This window comes from Paramisgurnus dabryanus, chromosome 6 (assembly GCF_030506205.2).
Source record: "Paramisgurnus dabryanus chromosome 6, PD_genome_1.1, whole genome shotgun sequence".
Classification (NCBI taxonomy): Eukaryota; Metazoa; Chordata; class Actinopteri; order Cypriniformes; family Cobitidae; genus Paramisgurnus; species Paramisgurnus dabryanus.
Window position 1 is genome coordinate 36,805,871 of NC_133342.1, and position 21,876 is coordinate 36,827,746.

The following is a 21,876-nucleotide window of genomic DNA, read 5'->3' on the forward strand; positions in this document are numbered from 1 at the left end:
GCAGATTTCAGATGATGTCACTTCCTGTAGATTAAGCTTCTAGTAGGCAGCACTGTTAAAACAGATTAAAACAAACTAACATGGAAAGATTTTTTAGAAAACGGCTTAATATTCTGGTAAAATAAAGTATTTTTATGTTATGTTTAAATCATATCATGTTTGAAAATCATAGTTCATTGGACGATGCCTTGAACTGGGATAAATAAATGTAAAAATACACACATCTCTAAAAAGAGCAACCACAAGACTTTAATATTATATGATGTAATTCAATCACTTATTAACATTATCTTGATAGAGTTAACAACAATAGAAAATAAAATTTTGCACAAAAATAAATCTGACAGAATCAGCAGCTTTAAAGTATTTTAACTCACATTAAATGGTAAATTCATCCAAAAATTTAATTTTGTCATTCTTTACTCACCCTCATGTCGTTCAAGACTTTTATTAAATAATGGATCATATGTTTTGTGTACCTCGTGCTCTCCTGTCTTGTCATGTCTGACACAGTAATGGGTCCTGTTTTGTTTTGCCTTGCCATGTCTTGTTATATGTTATCATTTATATTCTTGCCTTGTTAACCCCCTCGAGGGTGTTCCTGTTATATAATAAAAGTCTTTTGGTTGAGCGCTGTCTGCACTTGGGTTCTGTCCTCCACACTCATGACAGAAATTAAGCAATTAGGGTTTGAACCAGAGTTCGAATTGAGAGGGGCTGGGGTGGTCCCAGACCTCCTATAAGCGTTGAGGGATCCCTATAAAACATATAAATATAAATGGGGCTGGGGTCATCTGGTTTTTATCAAAATAAAATACTACCTGTACATGAATTTAAAATTCTCATGCTGTGCTGCCACTAAGCAATACTGTTCATTATTTGTCCCAATTTCACAATAAACGAATCCAAAAGATCTCTGTCTGAATTAAATGTAAATGTTGCTTTCTGAAGGAATTGACAGATTGTTAGATTTAGGATCGGGTTAAGGGCTTGGAAAATTTTGGACAAGGATCACATCTTACTTTATGAAATGGGGGGGGGGGGGCTTAGCTGGACCCCCCAAAATCTTTGGACCCCCCAATTCAAACACTGGTTTAAACAACATGAGGGTGAGTAAATAATGACTAAATTAAATAATTTTTGAATTATTTAACCTGTAATGTTACATGCATGAGTACAACAAATGGCAAGAACAAACCCCATTTACATGCAGGAATTATGCTGATAATGCAAATTGAGATGGTCATCATTGTAATTCAGACGTTCCCAAGACAGACTTTACAAAATAAAATTTTGGAAGAATTTCTGTTTTAACCATCCAGAAATGAATTTTTCCATTTGTAAATTTCCATTGTAAATGCAGTACTGTAAACAGGCTTTAACTGGTCCAAACCCGTGGTCCAACCCGGGACCTGAGCAGGTTTGGGTCTAAAAGTTTCATATGTGTCTCGGACACGGGTCGGTTATATTATTAGCGGCATCTGGTCTCAGGTCATTTAAAAGGAATGTGTTTTTGCCGAACAGACCCGAACTATCTTGCGTCTGTACATTGAGTCCTTTCCCAACCCTCCCCCCTCCCCTTGCCAAAAGTGCTTATTTTCATTGAGCCAGACCTCAATGACCAACAATTTTGAATACACACTGCACCTTGGTGTGGTTGTCAGATAACAAATACAAATAAATGGAGCAGCAGCCAAATTGTTTGCGAGGCCACCGTATGGGGATGCAGACTGCACACACGTCGGTGCTGTTTACATGCGGGTCCAGTCAGGTTAAAAAAATTCCCACTGGGTCGGACTTGGTCTAATTTTGCCGGGTCTATCTAGGGTCGAGTCTTTCTTTAAAAATAAAAATATATATGGATGTCGGGTTCGGAAAAAAAGTGATTCGGGTTATTTCAGGTCGGGTACATTTCTTTGGACCCAAAAAGACTTCTACTGTAAATTCGACTAAATAAGTTAAAGTTGTTTTGAATTGACAAAGGAATATGAAGAGTTCAGATGCAAAACCCCCTAAGTGCGTCTTCTTGTTAATTGCGTTGTTCCTGTAGCCTTTTAAATATAATAGATTGTGCCTAATGCTGCGTTCACACCAGATGCGGTAGAGGCGTCTAGCGCAAGTGATTTCAATGTTAAGTCAATGTGAAGACACGTTGACGCGCGTCTGGAGGTCTCGTGGCGCGAATGAGGTGTTAAGTGCGGCGCGAATTGAGCGTTAAATTTTTTTAACTTTGTCGGAAAAATGCGCCGCGTTAACCAATCAGGAGCTTGCTCTAGCAGTGAGTGATTGCAGAAACTCCCATGACGTGAATTTCCGCATGAATGTCTCGAATGAAGCAAGTAAATTCAAACTGTTTTAGTGGCAAACTAGGCACGGTAGACGCGATTTTGACGCCTCAAACACGGCTGGTTTGAACCCACGGTAAAATTACTGTATTTTTGAATGTCTTGAGGCCAGGATTAGGCGGATTTGAATCAAAATTATTTGATGAACGTATACATGTAGAGAGCATTCGGTTGCCATCATTATCTCTTTTTGACAGAGTTGGTGTTTAGCGGCGTAGCATCTGAACTCTTTATATTCACTCTGGTTCAGTATAATTCTGCTCTTCTGCCGAAACAAACTAGATTGGATCATGTCTGCTTTTTACTTTATCTTTATAGATATGTGACAGAGTTTGTGGACCTAGGAAATGTGTCAGCATTACGGACGTTCAGAGTTTTGCGTGCCCTTAAAACAATATCGGTGATCCCAGGTGAGGGAACTCTTCAGTTTTATAAGGTTTAGTTTATACAGTCATGTCTTTGACTCTATTCTTTTTCTGTAGGTTTAAAGACCATCGTCGGTGCCCTCATCCAGTCAGTTAAAAAGCTAGCGGACGTGATGATCCTCACTGTTTTCTGTCTTAGCGTCTTTGCTCTGATTGGTCTACAGCTTTTCATGGGCATCCTACGGCAGAAGTGTGTCCGTAGCCCCGCCTACTGTGTCAACTCCACCTACCCTGGCAACGGGAGCTTCGTCTGTAACAATAAGACTTGGCTTTCCTTAAAGGATTTCTTAACCAATGAAGGTTCAATCGATATTTAGTCGATTTCATGCACATTAATATTTGGCTGATGTCAGCAATCCCTTTTATTTTAACTCCTCCCCTTTAATAACCTGTCATATAGAGATGATGCATGATCCAAACAAGTTTCTAATAAATAAATAAATGTAAAAGTAATTAAAGTTTCACTAAAAAGTGACATTTTAAACGTGTCAGTGATTTGATATGTCTTTGAAATGTGATTGAATTAACCTCTTTGCTGTTTCCCAGACAACTTCTACAAAATTGAAGGATCAAAGGATGCCTTAATATGTGGATACAGCACTGATGCTGGGTATGTTATCTCTCCTCTTACTTCATTTAATTACTCCTCTTACTCCCAACCAGAGAGCAGAAATCTTCAGAAGTTCAGTCTTTTTTGCTTACTTGGTTTCTGATTCTGAAGCATCGTCTGCATATAAATCTGAAGAGATATAATGTAAATGTCGCAGGTCAGATGGCTAAACATTCCCTTAAGGCAGGGGTGGGGAACTCTGGGTCCTGGAGGGCCAATGTCTTGCACAGTTTAGTTTCAACCCTTATCAAACACACCTGCATTTCATTTCCAAGTAATCCGGAAGGCTTTGATTGGATTTTTTTTGATTATGGTTGGAACTATACTGTGCAGGACAGTGGTCCTCCGGGACCAGGGTTCCCCACCCCAGCCTTAAGGGATGGTTCACCTAAAAACAGAAATTCTGTCATTGTTTATTTACACTTAAGTTGTTACATTTCTTTGTTCTGGTGAACACAACAGAAAATAATTTGAAGAAAGTTTTTATCCAAACAGATCTGGGGCACCATTCACTTCCATAGTATTATTATTTTTCTACTATGGTTGAAGTCAATGGTGCCCCAGATCTGTTTGTTACAAACATTCTTCGAAAATCTTCCTTTGTGTTCAGCAAAACAAAGTAATTTATACAGGTTTGTAACAACAAGATGGTGGGTAAACGAGGACAGAATTTAAATTTTTTGGTGAACTATCTCTTAAATTTATCACAAAGTATTCACACACATTTACATTTACTGTACAGTTTATTTTTAAAAGCAACTTGTGCATTTAATCTATACTTTTCTTTTTTCAGTATGTGTGTTCACTGAGGATTGAACCTATTGACCTTTATGTTGCAGATTAACTGGTTCTCGTCATGAATTTAGCCATAGATGCTGGAATAGTGGAAATATAAAAATAAATAAACAAATTAATTAGTATTTGGCTGAGAAAGGGTCCATATTGGAATATAAACATCTGAAAGAGTGAAAGTCTTTCAGTGTGCATGTGGCTGTCTCTTTCCGATCTGCAATATTTAGTGAAATAATCTCTTAAATCCCAGCAGCACCGGTCAGACCAGAGCCACAGAATGATGCCACAGTGCCAGGGCTAGTTCAGGGATTTTACTGTACTAAATACCCATCTGCGTTAATGTTATACTCTGCACTGTTTTGAGGTAAACTAATGACCAAGAATTGAAAGCGATTAACAAAAAATTTAGGAATTTTTAGGGGTGACCACACCAGACATTATAAGTGCGCGTGACTTTAAATATGCCCCATAGTTTTGTTACCCGTCACACCACCCGCATTTAGCTGCTTTCCGAGTATTGAAACTTGCAACTACTGTAAAAAGGCCCATAACTCCTCTGATGATACTGACACACTCACTCAATCATTTATATATTTTTAAACATAAAATTAAGGCCTTTACATGCTTTTACATTACCCTCCAGTGCATCCAATAAGAAACTTTGGTAGTATTTTGTATATGTTTGTGATATGATTTATTTAACTCTGTTCTTCCAGGATCATACTACTCAACATGAGGATTTCCCTCTGTATTCACATCTGATCTCTTTTAAGCGCTTTTGTTGGTTTGTTAATGGCTGTTTTTATGACAACCGAACATTGGGGATTAGGACAGCTCTTTTTCACTCTCTCTCTCTCTTTCACTGTATCAGGGCTGATAAAATGCAGTGTAATGAATACAGCGAGTAAAACCCCACACATGACGTAAGACTGAGTTATAAAGTGTCTTTACATTGCATTTTCAGATTCTGTACCGCCTTTATGGCATATAATTGCTGTACATAACAGTAAACTGGAATCTGATGAGAAGTTGAAGTACAGAATGATGTCGTAAAAATCATTGATTCTTTATTGGTTGAAGTGAGGGAAGTGCTAATACATCCATACTTCATTTTAATTTTATAGGGACTATTAAAAGACTTTCTTATACAAGAACATGCACTACACTGTAAAAAGTGAAATTTGGATCTTCTTAAAAAAAATATTTTTTATTTTATAATTCTTTAAAATAATTAAGTTTTATCAACTTAAATTTTCTCACTTTAAGTGAAAGTCAACAAAGTCTCTTTATGGAAGTCGCGCTCCGTTTGCAACACTGTGCAGCTATTTCAGTCTAAAATGAAGACTAAAGTCCTATCTACTTGAATGATAAAAAAAGAAATCTAAAATTGTGTGCTAGTCACAATTAAATTTAATTATTTCCAACCAACTTGGAAATTAAACCTGACATCCAATGTACCACAACTTTTGTTTCTTAAGATCAAATTGCGTTAAAACTCTTTTTAAGGTCCTTTCTGGTACTGAGCATACACACAGGTTGGCAAGCCCCTATGCCAGAAAATCGTCAGGCTTAATGGATTGATGATTGGTTCTTTTAACTGGAAGGCAGGACTTCTGTTGCCAGAATGGCCAAATTGAGCGTTACATACCAGTTGCTCAATCTTGTTATATTCTTTCCATATAAATATTTGAATTTTATGTACAAAGATACATAAGTAGAGTAAAAAAGTTTTGTTTAAGTTGAGTCTCTTATATCCAAACATAATATTAAGTTTTATATTGCTTGCATAAATTCGTAAGCAGTTAAATATTTAAGGGACTTAAACCCAAGAGCTTGTTTCCTGCGGCAACCACCTCTGAGAAACTGTTACTATAGAGACCTCAGTACCTTTGTCGTCATGACAACCCTGTTCTTACCTACTGTACAGGATTAACCTGTTAACTTTATCTGCCCATGACAGTGAGCTGGAACAAACATGCAATAATTACAAATAAGATCGACTTGACTAAAAAGTATTGTAAATGTTACTGCACTGTTTTATTTAAATCTGAACACATAGTAAGGAAGATCATGGATCTCGCTCTCTGTCTCTCTCTCTGTGTTTTCGGGCGAGAGATTTACAGATGGCCTGGTTTTGAGTCTCTGCTGTCCAGCTGTTTGCAGCAGCATTACTGAATGATCCCTCTCTGTCTGATTGACATGTGTTCGTTCTTTACTTGGCCTGTCGCTCAACCCTAATGTCGCCATGGTAACAGAAGGAAAGAAAGGATGAACTATGTCCGAAATATAAAAAATTTACTCAATAACCGTCTGTTTCCTTATAATCTGTTTGTGACCTGCTGTGTCCTCTTATGGGACCAAAATGATTTTATTTATCTTCAGTATATATTGTTTTTTTTTTAAATAAAAGTAAGGACCAATAAGATGTTTTGCAATGTTTCAAAATAAGATTCACAATTTTCTTTGTTTCTCACACTTGTAATATTTTCATGTTTTACCCCTTACAGGAAGTGTCCTGATGGGTTCGACTGTTTAAAAACGAGTAGGAACCCAAACTACGGCTACACGAGTTTTGATACTTTTGGCTGGGCCTTTCTGGCTCTCTTCAGATTAATGACACAGGACTACTGGGAAAACCTTTATCATCAGGTACATTGCACCCCATAACAGTAGTGTGAATTAATGTCAAAGATCAACTTCTGTTATAGGGTTAGCTTTCAAAAGAATATCTATAATATAAACTTTACATGGAACTAGCACATTGCCACCCATCCCAAAATAGAGGATTGTCCTGTAATTACACAAAAAAAAAAAAAATGCTGGGTTGTTTTTAACCCAGAATTGGGTCAAAAAGGGACAAACCAAGGCAACCCAGAACATTTTTATATTTGACCCAACAATGGGTTAAAAGAACACAGGAATTTGGGTTAAAACAACCCCAGCATAAGTTAATTAAAAACCAGTAGGTTGAGTTAGTCTCTTTTTGACCCAGTGCTGGGTTAAAAACAACCCAGTATTTTGTGGAGTGAAATTAAGAAATATTGATTTATAATTATTATTAAGACATTATTATTATTAAATTGGAATGTTATTAATAGTTTATTATTATTATTATTATTATTATTATTATCTTTATTAATATTTTATTATTGCATTATTATTATGATTCAAATTCATATATTTACTTAGTATAACTTACAATATTTTTTATTATTAATAAAAAACATTTTCATGCATTTATATTATAAATAACACTCTTATTTTTTAAGTTTGAGTTAAACATGGGATGAATTGTGAGAATAGGTATCCTTATTTTGCCACACTGAAACCCAACTAACAGATCTGTGCAAAGTTAATCCAGTCTTTAAACTCAAATTAACCTGGTTACCTTGCTTACCAGGAAGTGACTGTGAAGCAAATGCTGTCAAAAACTGTCAAACAAACTCAACCAACAGGACAAGTCAAAATTATTTTCCATAACAGGCCATAGATGCGTTTTTTAATGACTTTTGTTCATGTTAAAATAACAGAAATATAAAAGATAATAATAATAATAATAAAAAAATATTCTAAATAAGAAACCATAATAATAATAAATATATGATAAAAAGTAATTTTCATTTCTCTGGCAGACTTTGCGGTCCGCAGGCAAGACCTACATGATTTTCTTTGTGTTGGTGATCTTTCTGGGTTCCTTTTACCTGGTGAATTTGATCCTTGCCGTGGTGGCCATGGCTTATGAGGAACAAAATCAGGCGACCATCGCAGAGGCCTGGGCTAAAGAGAGAGAGTTTCAGCTGGCAATGGAGCAGCTACGCAAGGAGCAGAGGGTATTTAACCTGCCATTGACATTTGAAATCAATGCTGAAAATTAAAAATAAAATAAAAATAAGCCCATAATTTACTCACCCTCAAGCCATCCTAGGTGTATATGACACAGTCAAAGAAATATAAATAACTGGACTTTAGCTTTGTAATGGCATTAGTTTTTAAAGCTCGAAAAAACACATCCATGTCTTCTGAGATGAAGTATTTTAACTAGATTTGCACATCCGGCTGTTGGCAGTGATCATAGTTTACAGAGTAAAAAATCTACTTTATAGTGACACTATCCAATGCATGGCTTGAGGGTGAGTAAATATGGGCTAATTTTCATTTTCGTGTTGAACTACTGTGTTTCTTAAAAGCGGCAATCCATAACTTTTGCCTTTATATTGCCATCTCTGTTTGAAACACAAGTTACTTAAAGAGGTTCTTGCTAAACATGGCTTGAAATCAAATTAAGTTAGACCCTTACCCTTAAGTAAGGTGACATTACCAGCAATATTGTACCCAGAATCTCAACTTTCATCCCAGAACCCACACTCTAAAAAAATGTTAAAAACGGATAATGTCCTGGCAGAAAATTACCGGCACATTTTTTTTTCCGTTATGTTTACAGACATTTCTGTTTATTCAAAAACTGAACATTCTGTAGATTCATAGAACACTGTCCGTAGATTTACAGAACATTGTCCGTAGCCTTTAGGGACACTTCAATCTGGCTATGAAATGCAACAATGGTGACAATCAACAACAAAGCTTCATGCCGCAATGCATGCTGGGTACCAGGATTGTGAAAAACTCTTTCTTAACATTTACTCTCACCATTGTTGAGATTTGTATCTAAAGTGTTGATGTCTCTGAAGCAAAAGCCACAGCTGACACATTTGCAGAAATCTTATTCAATACAGTGTCTTATTAGATCAGCATAGAGTGTCACTCTTGTACATTACAGTTCTTAATTCTTATTTTATAATTTCATATTTAAATGCTAGGCAGCATTACATAAAAACAGCATAGATGACATCATAGACACTTCCACTTACTCAAGCAACAAACAAGTTGTAATGGTGAAAGAGCAGAGTCAGTTCTGGAAGGTCAAGGGACAAAAGGCTAACTAAAGGGAACACTAATCACCATAGTGGTGACTTCAAATGAATCTAAAACAAACACAAACTGTAGATTTAATGTAATAAATGTTGTGGTAATTATATATCATTTATATATATCAATTATATATATATTAAATATCCATTTGACTTACACGTCACGTCAGAAAGAAGATTTGTCTACTAAATCACATGTGTGGATGCTGGAATAGTTGAACACTTGTATCTTGTTCCGACAGCATTTGTTTAGAAGTTAAACATCATCCATGTTAGAAAATAACTCTGCAAGCAAGTTGTAATTTTAGGTTTCAAACAGAGATGGTGATAGAGAGGCAGAAGTGAAAGATTGCAGCAGGAGTTGTTGCACCCATAATGCAACATGTTATTAAAAAAACAGATAAATGCCTGTAAAACATAAATACGGAAAATTCCTTCATATTTACACAGTACTTTGTCCGTTTTTTACGGATTTTTTTTAGAGTGCAGAATCATTACTATAGCCTTGTGGTTTTAACAAGAAGACAGTTTTAAACATTTCAAAAACTGATTTTGTTTCATTTTTAACCAAAGAAAGTTATGAATTGTAACTTTAAAGTTGCAATGAAACGGAAGTATCAACTTCCTAACTTTCCCCGTGATGACGTATATATCAGAGTGAAACCAGCCTCTGAAAAGAAATAAGGTAGTGCTGGATTGGAATATGTCGATAATAATATTGATATCTGATTGGATTGTTTGAAGATGGGTCATGTTGCTAATCACTGTGATTACCATATGACCGGAAGTAAAGAGAGATTGTTTTGAGGAGGGGAGGAGATTTGTGTTTTTGATTAAAGATTATCAGGGCACATAATTTTTTAAAATAATAAAGATCACAGATAATGAGCAGTAATGCTCATTACAGTTGTAAAATATTTGCTGCATGAAAAAATAAAGCACTCTAATTGCAATTAAACAGTACTGCGATTATTACTGTCATATAAAACTACAGCATAGACTTTTAACTGTGATTAAATCTACAGTAAGTTTACTGTAAAGTAGACTACAGCAACTTACTTGCCAGTTGCTGCCAGCAAGTTGCTGTAGATTTCACAGTATTCTTTTTACAGTGTGATATGCATCTGATTCTTCAATATGCAGAAACAAATAAGCAGCAGATAAATGTATTCGTAATTTTCTGCATAATGGCAAAGCACATTTCTAGCAGATCTGTTGACAGTTTTATGTTCTTTGGCATTAGACATTAGCAAAACAGCGTAGGAAAGAAGCAGAGATGACCAGAGAAGCAGAAATATCACCATCTACTTTTTCTCGGAAAGACTCTGTGAAGCAATGTCGCAGCAGAGCAAGATCCCACGGAACGCTGTCAGAGGACGTGGAGGACAACCCAGATATCCAAGCATCAAAGTTTGATGAGAAAGTACGTGTTTTTATTTTTTTACTTGTGACTTTAAAGGATTTAAAAGGTCTACCTTATTCTGTACAGCTAAATTTTAAAACCCTCTCTTCCAGCCAGCTCACCCTTTCTTGGCGACGCTCTCCTCACATCCTCTGAGCACTCGTCGAGGAAGCCAAATCAGCATCTTCACCTTCCGGCCACGCAACAACTCCGAGGCCGACTTTGCAGACGATGAGCGCAGTGTCCACGATGATGGGCGGAGCCGGGCGGGCTCCATGGCAACACCATGGCAGAAGCGTCGTACAGGCAGCATCAGAAGTCACTCGTCGCAGGTGCTGACGCCCCTCCTTACCCTTAATGGTAGACTGAACGTTTCTCTGGACCAGAATGGCGTCACGGGTGTTGGGCCGCACACCCCAACCTTACTGCCTGCCATGAGCATGGACAAGGTCAAAGAGGACATGGTCAGTGAGGCATATGGCTTAATGTCTACATGTTTGATATTGCAAAAGTTCTTAGACTGATGTTCTTGCTCTTTACGTAGAGTATTTAGACAGGGCAGTTCTTTGGGCTTTAAAAAAAGACAGATGTGTTAATGGCTATGTCGTTCATTTTGATGGACAGGAGCAAGTGTGTCATAAAGAACAAAGCACTGCTACCAAACAGACGGTTAATTTGCATGAGGAAGCCCCACCCCCTCACAGGAAGAGAGGGCTGAGCTCCATTAGCTTCTTCAGTGATGCTATGGATGGTGAGATGTCTGTTCTGAAAAGCATCTGATGTGGGATGCTGCAAACTCAATTAAATCTGATTTCTGTCTAGATAACCTTTTTAAAATAACAGACATTAAAGTTTTTAGTCATCTACTTTTATGTTATGATAGATTCATAGTTACTCATCTAATAATCTTTATCTTTCTGGTCCTCTTAGAGCTCGAAGAAGCCCGTCAGAAATGTCCTCCATCCTGGTATGAATTTGCAAAAAAGTATTTGATCTGGGGGTGTTCTCCAGCCTGGCTGAGACTGAAGGAGGGGGTTAAAGTCATGGTGATGGATCCCATCCTTGATTTAGCTATTACCACTTGCATTGTGCTCAACACATTGTTCATGGCACTGGAGCATTACCCCATGACTGAAGAATTCAACAGCATGCTTAGCGTTGGAAACCTGGTGAGGATGACATTTTTGAGTGTTTGTCTCATGACAGTCATTAATATTCATCATTTAAATTGTGAAGGCCAAAAGTGATGTCCCACTTTAAAGAATATTTGCTCTTTATTAAAACAATATTAAAGATGCTTAAAAAAAAGGTATGCATTGGTGTGTTTGGATTATAAACTGAAACTTAGCTTTGAGAAGAATTTAAGGAGGCTTGGCAAAAAAAATATGTGACCCGTACTGGCAAAATTAGTCTGAATGGGCACAATCTAACTTTGAGCTACAGGCGAGAGAAAGTATAAATATCGATTTTGATCAAAATTAAGGTTTTCATAAAAATAAGCAAATAACGCCCTCATCTAGCGATCCCCAACGCTCTAAATAGTCATTAAACATCTAAAATGATCTTTATTTGTACGTTTTCTGAGAGGTATACCGTCCTGAATGTTTTAATCTAATTCAAAGATTCGTGCTTCCACATGTCCGTCTGACATTTTGGTGTGGTGTTAAAACATAACTTTGTTTTATCACACCTAAATTCAGTTTCTCAAGCCACACCCAGGCCTGATTACTGCCACACCCACAGCTGTTCGCAATCAAGAAATCACTTAAAGGAATAGTCTACTCATTTTCAATATTAAAATACGTTATTACCTTATGTAAGAAGAGTTGATACATCCCTCTATCATCTGTGTGCGTGCACGTAAGCGCTGGAGCGCGCTGCGACACTTCGATAGCATTTAGCTTAGCCCCATTCATTCAATGGTACCACTCAGAGATAAAGTTAGAAGTGACCAAACACATCAACGTTTTTCCTATTTAAGACGAGTAGTTATACGAGCAGGTTTGGTGGTACAAAATAAAACGTAGCGCTTTTCTGAGCGGATTTAAAAGAGGAACTATATTGTATGGCGGAACAGCACTTTTGGGAGTACTTCAACTCGGCGCAGTAACACCCTCCCTCTCCCATTATGAGAGGGAGAAGGGGAGCGGATTTTTCAGGCGAGTTGAAGTACTCCCAAAAGTGCTGTTCCGCCATACAATATAGCGCTTACGTGCACGCACACAGATGATAGAGGGATGTATCAACTCTCCTTACATAAGTTAATAACATATTTTAATATTGAAAATGAGTAGACAATTCCTTTAAATAGAACCTGCCTGACAAAGTGAAGTAGACCAAAAGATCCTCAAAAGCTACACATCATGTTGAGATCCAAAGAAATTGGCAAAAACATGGAACAGTGGTGATCCTTCCCAGGAGTATCTGGCTGAACAAAATTACTCCAAGAGCACAGCGGCAAGTCATCCAAGAGGTCTTAAAAGACCCCACAACAACATCCAAAGAACTGCAAGCGTCACTTGCCTCAGTTAAGGTCAGAGTTCATGACCCCACCATAAGAAAGAGACTGGGCAAAAGTTGCCTGCATTGCAGAGTTCCAAGATGAAAACCCTCCTGAACAAAAAGAACATAAAGGCTCGTCTCAGTTTTGCCAGAAAACATCTTGATGATTCCCAAGACTTTTGGGAAAATACTTTGTGGACTGACGAGACAAAAGTTGAACTTTTTGAAAGGTGTGCGTCTCATTATGTGTGGCGTAAAAGAAACACAGCATTTAGGAAAGAACATCATACCAAGAGTAAAATATGGTGGTGATAGTGTGATGGTCTGGGGTTGTTTGCTGCTTTAGGACCTGGCAGACTTAAAATGGAACCATGAATTCTGCTGTCTTAACAAAAATTCCTGAAGGACAATGTTCGGCCATCTGTTTGTGACCTCAATCTGAAGTGAACTTGGGTTCTGCAGCAGGACAATGATCCAAAACACACCAGCAAGTCCACCTCTGAATGGCTGAAGAAAAACAAAATGAAGACTTTAAAGTGGCCTAGTCAAAGTCCTGACCTCAATCCTATTGAGATTCTGTGGCATGACCTTAAAAAGACGGTTCATGCTCAAAAACCCTCCAATGTGGCTGAATTACAACAATTCTGCAAAGATGAGTTGACCAAAATTCCTCCACAGTGCTGTAAGAGACTCATTGCAAGTTATCACACACGCTTGATTGCAGTTGTTGTTGCTAAAAGTGGCCCAACCAGTTATTAATTTTAGGGGACCAACACTTTTTCACACCACTGTATATACACAAAACATGTCCAACGTTTATAAAGACATATCCCAGGACAATGACTACAAATATTACCACAAAACAGTGTAAACATTAAAAAAATATTAAAACCGAATAAAACTGTAGTCAATGTATGTCCTGTGAGCTTTGTGTTTTCAATGCATTTGTTTTGTATATTCAAATAAAACTCAAATTCCCAGATGCACCGTGATACCATTTTTACTTAATTTTTTTGATCCATAAATACCTTAAAGTTAAGTGCTTTGTTTATTTAGAGGTGTAGGACATCACTTTTGGCCTTTCAGCTACACTGGTTTGCTACAGTACTTGATAACAAAAGTAATTGACAGTGTTTACCATGTTTTTACTAACAATGTTTACCACAATGCTACAGTGATTCCTTACTTTTAACCCAATTGATTTGAATGTAATGTTTTGTCCATGCTTACCAGGTGTTCACAGGAATCTTCACAGCTGAGATGTTGCTGAAGATCTTGGCTCTGGATCCATACTATTATTTCCAGCGAGGTTGGAACATCTTTGATGGGATCATTGTTTGTTTGAGTCTGATGGAATTGGGCCTTTCCAATGTGGAAGGTTTATCCGTCCTCCGCTCGTTCAGACTGGTGAGTTTAACAAGCGACTTTATACTTCATTGAGTATGACTAAGCTATGGTAATGCAGGACTGTAGCTGTGGACGGGGCTTTATCAGTGTGACATCACATTAACAAGAGAATCAAAAAAGCATGTCTAATGAGACCACATTGGTTTAAAAGTTTTTTTTTCTTTTTAGGTTTGTTGTGTTTACACACTACCAACACACATTTATGTCCAAACATCTTGTAAAAGTGAATTTAGCACAATAAGTGCCCTTTAAGACATAACTAACATTTCATAATGTACTTTAATCATGTTGCATTCTTTGGCTTTGATAGATCTGAACTTTACTGCCCGCTTTGAACACAGTTGTCTGTTTATCATCAGATTAAAGCTTTGGAGATCTTTTAATGTCCCTTTACATTATTACATGAAACACTGCAGTTTATTGTTTTATGTAATAAAAGTTATTCCTTTTTATTTTATGGTAGCCCACATATACATATTTTGGCACAGCAAGTAATCCTTTATCCATTAGTGGGATTAAATATTTTATATTGACATCAGAAACTGGGATACACTTCCTTACATAAGTTGCATTGCAAGCAAAATTCAATGGTGTGATCTACTGTATTTTTCTACAAATGTACTGTATATATTTACAAGGTCTATGCAATGACTGGTGCCCAGTTCAGCCTGAATGTTTGATGTGTGTTCTCTGTTTTCAGCTGAGAGTTTTTAAATTAGCAAAGTCATGGCCCACCCTCAACACACTGATAAAGATCATTGGTAACTCTGTGGGTGCTTTGGGTAACCTGACTCTGGTCCTGGCCATCATCGTCTTCATCTTCGCTGTGGTGGGCATGCAGCTGTTTGGGAAGAACTATCAGGATTGTGTTTGTAAGATCAGCTATGACTGTACACTACCTCGCTGGCACATGAAAGACTTTTTCCATTCTTTCCTCATCGTGTTCCGGGTCCTGTGTGGCGAGTGGATCGAGACAATGTGGGACTGCATGGAAGTCGCCGGACAGCCGCTTTGCATCCTGGTCTTCATGTTGGTCATGGTCATAGGAAACCTGGTGGTAGGTGTGAAAGTTTATTAGGTTTTTTTTTCAAATTGACTAAAAATAACATCAGCCACAAAGAAGTGTCTTTTTATAGTTGGAGAAAGTTATTATATTTTAACAAAAGATTATAAAGATAATATAAAATAACTATTCACAATAAAAACAAAAAAAATTGTCAAAATGTGTACCACAGCTCAGCTGTCACTGGAGTGGTACCCTATTAAAAAGGAAAGTTCTGGACCTGTTAAGTTCATATTATTACAGTACTAATATGGAACCTCAAAGGTACATATTGGTAATGTATACATAGCTGTACTGTACCTAATGGTACTGTCCCAGTGACAGCAGGGGTAGATAGTTTGGCAACTTGCACTTAAAACGTCCTTAAAAATGTAATTTTTAAAAAACAAAATTAAAAATTAAACTTTATTATTTTGACAAACTTCACCGTTAAATTTTCACTGTTAGATATTGTCTTTACTTTAACAATGTAGTAAACATCACTTAATATTTTGTGTTTTGCACATATGCTTAAAACAGTGGTTCTCACAGATGGTGCCAGGGGGGCCCCAGTTTTATGACATTTTATAAAATACATTCATTTATCATAAATTCTGTGTAATTAAACCTAAAAAAAAGGCGAATAACCAACAGCACTACTTTGTATAACTTAATATGTTTTGTTTAATTAAAGGTGACATAGAATGATTGAACGGGGTATTTATCCTTGTTCTGTGATGTGACATGTAGACAAAAATGTTTTTGTTTGGGTCTGTAATGGCTTAGAAGCTTCCTAAAAACCTCTCTCAGATAGCTCTATTAGGGTGGGGGATTTTAAACAAGTGGTTTTGCACCTATTTGGCTCCCCCTACTGGCTTAACTTGCAATCTCATTGCTGATGGGCTGACTTTGCTGCCACTCTAAAAATGTAGCCAATTATTTTAAAGTGGAGGGGCAGTGAGATGCCTGTGATGTCATAAGCATCAGTTTTTCACATTGGGCCGTTTTCTGGCTGACATTTCTAAAAGAGGAATTTCTATGAGACTGAAATGTTTACATGTCTACAACTTTTTGTATGTTTGTGAATGCGAGTAGACTACCATTATTCAACAAAGACAAGGTAAAAATTGTTTTTCATTCTCTGTCCCCTTTAAAATGTTAGATTTTAGAACAGTTTTTTGTCATAAATTTTCTTTGGGGGGGCCGCAAAGTAATGCACCATACACAAGGGGGGCCGCACGTGGAAAAAGTTTGAGAATCACTGGCTTAAAAAAATCTTAAATCATTTAACTTTTAAGTGTATAAAATCCATTAAACTAAAACATTCAAGTGAAATTAACTTAAAATTAGGTTTAGGAATACCCATGATCCCTTGTGCCTGAATATTTTGATTATTGAAGCTTTTATCACAGAATAAAAAATGAAAAGAATTGTAACTACTTTAATATTTGTTAATAAAATGTAGTTTTCTCCAAAGTACTGACACTTCATGTAAAAAAACGTGCATGTTTATGTTGAGAATCAAGTTTATTCAATGTCTGACAGTCATTAATTTTGTGTTATAATGCCATTTATAACACTAAAAGTAACTTGGTTAACTAAATGGAGATGTTGGACTGAGCAATTTATACTACAAATTATTGCAAGTTAAATCAACTTAAAGGTGACATAGAATGATTGAACGGAGTATTTATCCTTGTTCTGTGATGTGACATGTAGACAAAAACATTTTTGTTTGGGTCTGTAATGCCTTAGAAGCTTCCTAAAAACCTCTCTCAGATAGCTCTATTAGGGTGGGGGATTTTAAACAAGTGGTTTTGCACCTATTTGGCTCCCCCTACTGGCTTAACTTGCAATCTCATTACTGATTGGCTGACTTTGCTGCCACTCAAAAAATGTAGCCAATTATTTTAAAGTGGAGGGGCAGTTAGATGCCTGTGATGTCATAAGCATCAGTTTTTCAGATTGGGTTGTTTTCTTGCTGACATTTCTAAAAGAGGAATTTCTATGAGACTGAGATGTTTAGCATGTTTAGCACTTTTTGTATGTTTGTGAATGTGGGTAGACAACCATTATTCAACAAAGACAAGGTAAAAATGGTTTTTCATTCTCTGTCCCCTTTAAAATTAAGTTTACTGAACTTGCGGAATTTAGTTGGAATTACTTTTAAGGGCAACAACATTCCTCCAATTTTGTAAGTAAATTCAACTTGTCCAGGTTTACAGTGTATCTTTGTAAGCAGTGGCAGCTGGTGACTTATTTTTTGAGGGCGCTCGATGCGAAGTTCGTAACAACATGTATGTAGCCCGTCATGTGTGTGGTTATTTTTTTCAAAATATGTGTTCTGCGCATTGAGAGATCACGTGTCATGCCAAAATAAGTGCCTGCTGCAGACGCGTCTAAAGGGTTTATGATAAAAGAGACGCTCGCGTTTGCCAGATACCCGCATAATGGCATGCGTAATCAAAGTTTATTGTGTGTGTGCAGCAGGGACTTATTTTGACAAAACACGTGATGCACACAGGATCCCTCGACACACGCAGAATACATATTTTGGAAAAGGGAACCACACACATGATACTCCGAACACTTTTTTTGAATTAGCACCCCTCAGATGAGGAGTCACGAGCCGCCACTGTTTGTAAGATAATATATGCTAAAATTTGCTCTCTTGTAAAAAAACAAAAAAAAACAAAAACAAATTCTCCTTATAATTCACTCACCCTTGTGCCATTCCAGTTGCCAAAATGACTTCCTTTTTTCTACTAAACACAAACATAAAATATATATATTACTTCTAACGCGTTACTGCCCATCACTGATCATTATATTGGGGGTTTATAACTCCTCAAACCCTTCTGTAATTTACACACAGCTCACATAGTGAACAATCCAATATTATCTCGGTATTCATTTCTTTCTCTCATCATAGTTCAGTTTTGACTGTCATTGTGGTTTAGTGTGATTAAATGTCAGAGGATTCCATGAAAAACACTGTCCACAAAGTGGCTTTTACCAGGAGAAATGAAACATTGTAACCGGTTGTAACTCAGAGAGAACAAGGGATTACTTCACAATGAGCGTTGTTTCATTATCCTCGCTGCAGTGGCAACATTTGTTGCTGTAACTGATGACAAGGGTAACATCAACTACTGTTTGTTATGAGATTACAGCATCCTAGTCAGATATAAATATTTAATAGAGATTCAGTACATCTTGTAGTATATTTCCTAAGGTGCTTAAAAGTTTTTCACGGCGTGCCATAGAAGAACCATTTTGAGTACTCAAAAAAGTACCATTCAGTCTTAGGTTCTTTATGGAACCATATAGCCCAAAATGGTTCTTTTATAGCATTATTGAGCACCTTTATTTTAATAGTGTTAGATATGAAGTATAAATCCATACTCACTGAAGTATTTCCTCCTTTCTCTTCAGGTGCTGAATCTGTTTCTAGCTCTGTTACTGAGCTCCTTTAGCTCTGACAACCTGTCAGCACCCGATGAAGATGGAGAAATGAACAATCTCCAGATTGCCATTGCTCGAATCCACTCTGGTGTAACTTGGCTTCTCAATGCCATCAAAGACCTCGTAAACGGAAAACTAACTGGACTCAGACGGAAAGCCACGGACGAACAAGCGCCGCTGAAAGTCAACCATGTGGAATGCAACGGCACTGTGGGTAAGTTTGAGCTGTATGGAGAGAAGTACATCATACCAGAAGAAAACAGCTACATGACCAATCCCAACCTCACCATCTGCGTGCCCATCGCACCTGGAGAGTCCGATGTGGAATTTCCTGAAGAAGATGAAGAATCTGAAACATCAGATGATGAAGAACAGAAACCGGTAAGAACTCATAAGATTGAATGCTACTATTACTTAAAAAATGCACTCGTTGACTTTAACATGCTTGTCTCACAGCTGTTACTACGGTCCTTACACGTACCATTAAGGTACAGATATATGGAAGGGTACTGCCCAGGCAACAGCTTCTGTACCTTTTGTTTACTTGTGTACTGTTATTTAGATTTCCGGAGGTCTCCATGCATTTGTAGCTATACTGCACATAAAGGTTTAATTTGCCTGAGGCCTCAAATGAGGTCAAAAGGTGGCGAGATGATTCGATATGCCATGCATGAGGCAGCATGCATGGCATATAGGGCATGGATCTCAGATGATGTGGATGTTGGAGGGGATTTATAATCTGATAATCTGCATAGAAGACAAGGTGAACCCACTGGGCATAGCATATTGGTTTTATAAGAGAACACGGCAAAGGAGATATGCTACCAAGTCCTCAGTACACTCACTCCTTTAAAGGCTGTTTACACCTGGTATTAACTCTTTCACCATCAGCATTTAAAAAAAATTTCCAGTCAGCGCCAGCATTTTTTATGATTTTCACAAAAGTTGAATGCCTTCCAGAGAATGTTCTTGTTTAAATATATAAACATACAATATATTAAATGAAAGAACAGACCCTCTGCTTTAAAAAAACAAAACATTTCGTTCAACCTTCATATGTTTTTTATCCCCTCTCAAATATGGGTGTTTTTACTGTTTGCCCTAAGGGAATACTTCTGGGTTTTATATGTTTGGTAAGAGCGCCACTATGTGGATAATAACAGAAATAAGGATTGCCGGAAAAACTCGTCATTGGCAGGGAAAGAGTTAAGAGATGCCTTTTGGTTTATCGGATCACAAGTGGACGTCGCTCAAACGAGGTGTAAAATGTTTTGAGCTTGTGCACTTTCGACCAAACTCTCAGTGGCGTGCCGTGGGGTTTCAGTCAGGGCCTTCAGTAAGCATGTAAACCACATATATACTCATCTGTTACAGCTAACGCACCCATATGCAAATAATGCGCATATTCGGCCGCACATACAGGCACTCAGCAACATGACAGCTGATCAACAATAAGCCTAAAACAGTATGCTAGGTAAGGGTGGGTTGAATTCAGACTACATTTCACTGCATGTATCATGTAATCCCCTGCACACTGTGTGCATAGTGTCACATCCACATGCTACAGGCTACTATCAGTGCAACACGAACCACTCAATAACAATGTGCATAAGCCCTTAATAATGCTTATTATCAGATACAAACCACAATCTGCATGATACAATACTCGACAAGTAGTAAAACACTCACCTGTCACTTTTCAGTCACATACCCGAGGACATGAGAGCTGCGCTGTGTTACTTAAGTCAGTCGTCTCATCCACCATAACTGCCACACATTTTTTTTATTTCTTCTTTGATGTGATCATTTAACACTTCTGACACTGCATTTATTATATCGTTTTGATTTTTTCCTGACGGTCCTGTAAAAACTGTGGCCGTGGCAAGATGATGTCGCAAGTCAGCATCATGCTCCGCTAATAGCGTTAACAATTCCAAGTAATTACCCCTGTTCAGCGAATCTTCATCGTGTCCCAAAAAGAGAACACAGTCACTCACTAAGACGCTTCAGAATGTCCCGGTTCTTTCTGACCCTCTCATTGTGGACGCTGATCTCCCGTTTTCTCTACTCGTTAAGTTCCAAATCCACAAGACTTTCACCAAAAGTTTTTAAATGCATGACTGACATTATTATGGCGCTCGGAGCCTTGGTGTTTAAGAGCTGCCTTCGTGAAGCTGTTCAGACTGTCAAAGCCAGAATCATTCCATGTCCCTTTACTCGTATTAAAAAGTAAACACGGGCAACAAAATAACTTCTTGTGCTGGGGCAACAAGATCGCGTGTATCTGCAACAGCGGATGTCATTTTCTTTAATAATAACTGAATTCGTTGGAAATTGACGACAGACGTTAGGGTTAGCGCTGGGCACGTCGCTAGACCCAGAGGACGTGCTGTCAATAAACGTCAAAATTTGATTGGTTGATGTTTGTGTCACTAATGATTGTAACAAATCAGATGTGTTGTCCTTCAACACAAGCCTAGCAGTATCTGTAGAGCTGGCCCCAGCTGAATAAGCTGCTTTTTATGTGAATTTTTGAGGGTACTCCGGTTCAACCTTAACAAAACTAACGAATTTTGCGCACATTACACCAATGAAAAAAAATAAATAGCATACTAAAGAAAAACATTCAACACTTTAAAAAAAATATATTTTTTATTTTTTATAGGGCCAGCAGAGAAGGCCCTGCTGGTCCTGACGGCCCACCACTAGTAGTTAAAAATGCATTCGAACGGATAGCTTTTGTGGTGTAGACGCGCATGTGGTTGAATGTGCTTGAGCAGCCACAAAAGACCGCCCACTCTCCACCTATTGATCTAATGTGTGCAAACCAACATTAATCAGCGCGATCTTTAGGCTTTCATTGATAATGTAAATTTGAAGGGGCTGCTCTCTGCCTCTTTTATTCGTTTCATTTTGCAAGTGTGTGAAAGTTGCGCGTAGCTTATTCCATCAATTGCT

General features: G+C 37.5%; 1 protein-coding gene across 1 annotated transcript in view; it reads left to right on the forward strand.

The window, feature by feature from the left end:
• scn12aa (sodium channel, voltage gated, type XII, alpha a) overlaps positions 1-21,876 on the forward strand; it is a 48,761-nt gene that overhangs the window by 14,962 nt on the left and 11,923 nt on the right. The window contains exons 6-17 of the mRNA XM_073815012.1: positions 2,664-2,755; positions 2,828-3,070; positions 3,317-3,380; positions 6,680-6,821; positions 7,805-8,002; positions 10,344-10,523; positions 10,616-10,966; positions 11,127-11,253; positions 11,433-11,671; positions 14,238-14,411; positions 15,112-15,468; positions 18,889-19,299. Of these exons, the coding sequence (XP_073671113.1) occupies positions 2,664-2,755; positions 2,828-3,070; positions 3,317-3,380; positions 6,680-6,821; positions 7,805-8,002; positions 10,344-10,523; positions 10,616-10,966; positions 11,127-11,253; positions 11,433-11,671; positions 14,238-14,411; positions 15,112-15,468; positions 18,889-19,299 (2,578 nt within the window). The remainder of the gene's footprint in view (positions 1-2,663; positions 2,756-2,827; positions 3,071-3,316; positions 3,381-6,679; positions 6,822-7,804; positions 8,003-10,343; positions 10,524-10,615; positions 10,967-11,126; positions 11,254-11,432; positions 11,672-14,237; positions 14,412-15,111; positions 15,469-18,888; positions 19,300-21,876) is intronic.